We start from the raw sequence: 1332 nt of genomic DNA, 5'->3' as shown, positions 1-1332 counted from the left end.
CCAGGTGCGGCGCGGGCGACAGGTTGTTGAGGCGCCGCGTGGGGGACGACTCCCTGGACGCGTACACCATCTCTCTCTGTGCGGAAGACAGCCCGGGACCCCACGGGGCTGGTCACGCAGGGGGTCCCTGCTTGGGGAGCCGGTATCTCCCCCCCCCCTGACTCTTGGGAAGTCCCTTCTGTTCTCTGCCTTCCCTCGCTCCTGCTGCACCGTGGGCCTCTCCCTCTCCAGCTCCCAGATGGAGGGAGAAGTGGCACCGAGGGACCACCCGCAGCCCTAGGGTGAGGGGTGGGGGGGCCCAGCGGGAAGGAGTGGTTCCTGGAAGGGTCACCTAGGATCGCTGGAGGCCTGTTGGCGAAATCCTGAGCAATGGAGGGGGGGGGGCAGGAACAGGAGAGAGGAGGGACCCCCACATGACCCCACAACTAATGGAGGCCCCTCTGCTTCGGTCTCTATGTTCCTTTCTCCAAAGCTGGCCCTGGTCCCTGATGACAAGGGATTGTGCTCCTGGACCCCATCTGCCCAGCCCCCCTCCCATGCCCCGGGCACCCCCAGCCGTACCCGGAGGTCCCCGTTGGTGAGGTGTGAGCCAGGGAAGGCGGCGTAGAGCGGCTCCTTCCTATAGATCTTGATAATACTGCGGTCCTGGATGTCCCTGGAGGGCGGGAGGATCACAAGTCACCACCCCCCAGCCCTGCTTGGAGGTGGGGCGGCTACTCCAGGAAGCGGGGAGGGGGCTGGCGAGAGGGGCCAGGAGCCCAACCCCTTCCTAACCCCTGGCTCAGTGGCTCGTCTGCCTCGCGCTACCTGCCACCACCACCATCACCCCCCCCACACACACACACACACCCAGCAGCCTCCCTCCCGTCACCTCCTGGGGCTCACAGCCCGTGTCAGGTTAGCTCAAGGCTGGGGGAGCGCACAGGGGATTCCGAGGGGAGGAGGTGGGGCTGAGACGCCGGGGAAGGGGGCGGGGCGGAGAGCGGAAGGGCTGGCGTTGGGTCGGGTCAGCAGGGGGCTAAGGAATGGCCTTCGAAGTCAAGCCCGCCACGGAGAACTACCCGGAAGCCCACCCCTGCTCCACCCCCTCCCCCCGCCCCCGCCGGGGCCACGCCCACCGGACGTCCTCCAGCTCGTAGAAGACGTTGCGGGCCTCGTCTTTGATGAGGATGGCGGTGTTGGGCGACTTGAGCATGCCCATGGTGAGCTTCTGCGGGAACATGTGCGCGATGAGCGCGTGCAGCGTGTCCAGGCTGCTGACCTCATGCGTGATGTGCACGCGCCGAGTCTCTTCCCCGAACTGCAAGAAGAGCACCCCTGCGAAGGAGACGC

The 1332-nt window shown here is 66.7% G+C and overlaps 1 protein-coding gene across 1 annotated transcript in view; it reads right to left on the bottom strand.

Moving 5' to 3' along the window:
- SRCIN1 (SRC kinase signaling inhibitor 1) overlaps positions 1-1332 on the bottom strand; it is a 37274-nt gene that overhangs the window by 23949 nt on the left and 11993 nt on the right. The window contains exons 4-6 of the mRNA XM_014536223.1: positions 1119-1317; positions 562-655; positions 2-76 (exon numbers count right to left, since the gene is read on the bottom strand). Coding sequence (XP_014391709.1) covers positions 2-76; positions 562-655; positions 1119-1317 — 368 coding nt within the window. The remainder of the gene's footprint in view (position 1; positions 77-561; positions 656-1118; positions 1318-1332) is intronic.

Source organism: Myotis brandtii, unplaced genomic scaffold (genome assembly GCF_000412655.1).
Source record: "Myotis brandtii unplaced genomic scaffold, ASM41265v1 scaffold157, whole genome shotgun sequence".
NCBI lineage: Eukaryota > Metazoa > Chordata > Mammalia > Chiroptera > Vespertilionidae > Myotis > Myotis brandtii.
Note: the sequence above shows the minus strand (reverse complement) of the source record. Positions and strands in the feature narration are given on the sequence as shown.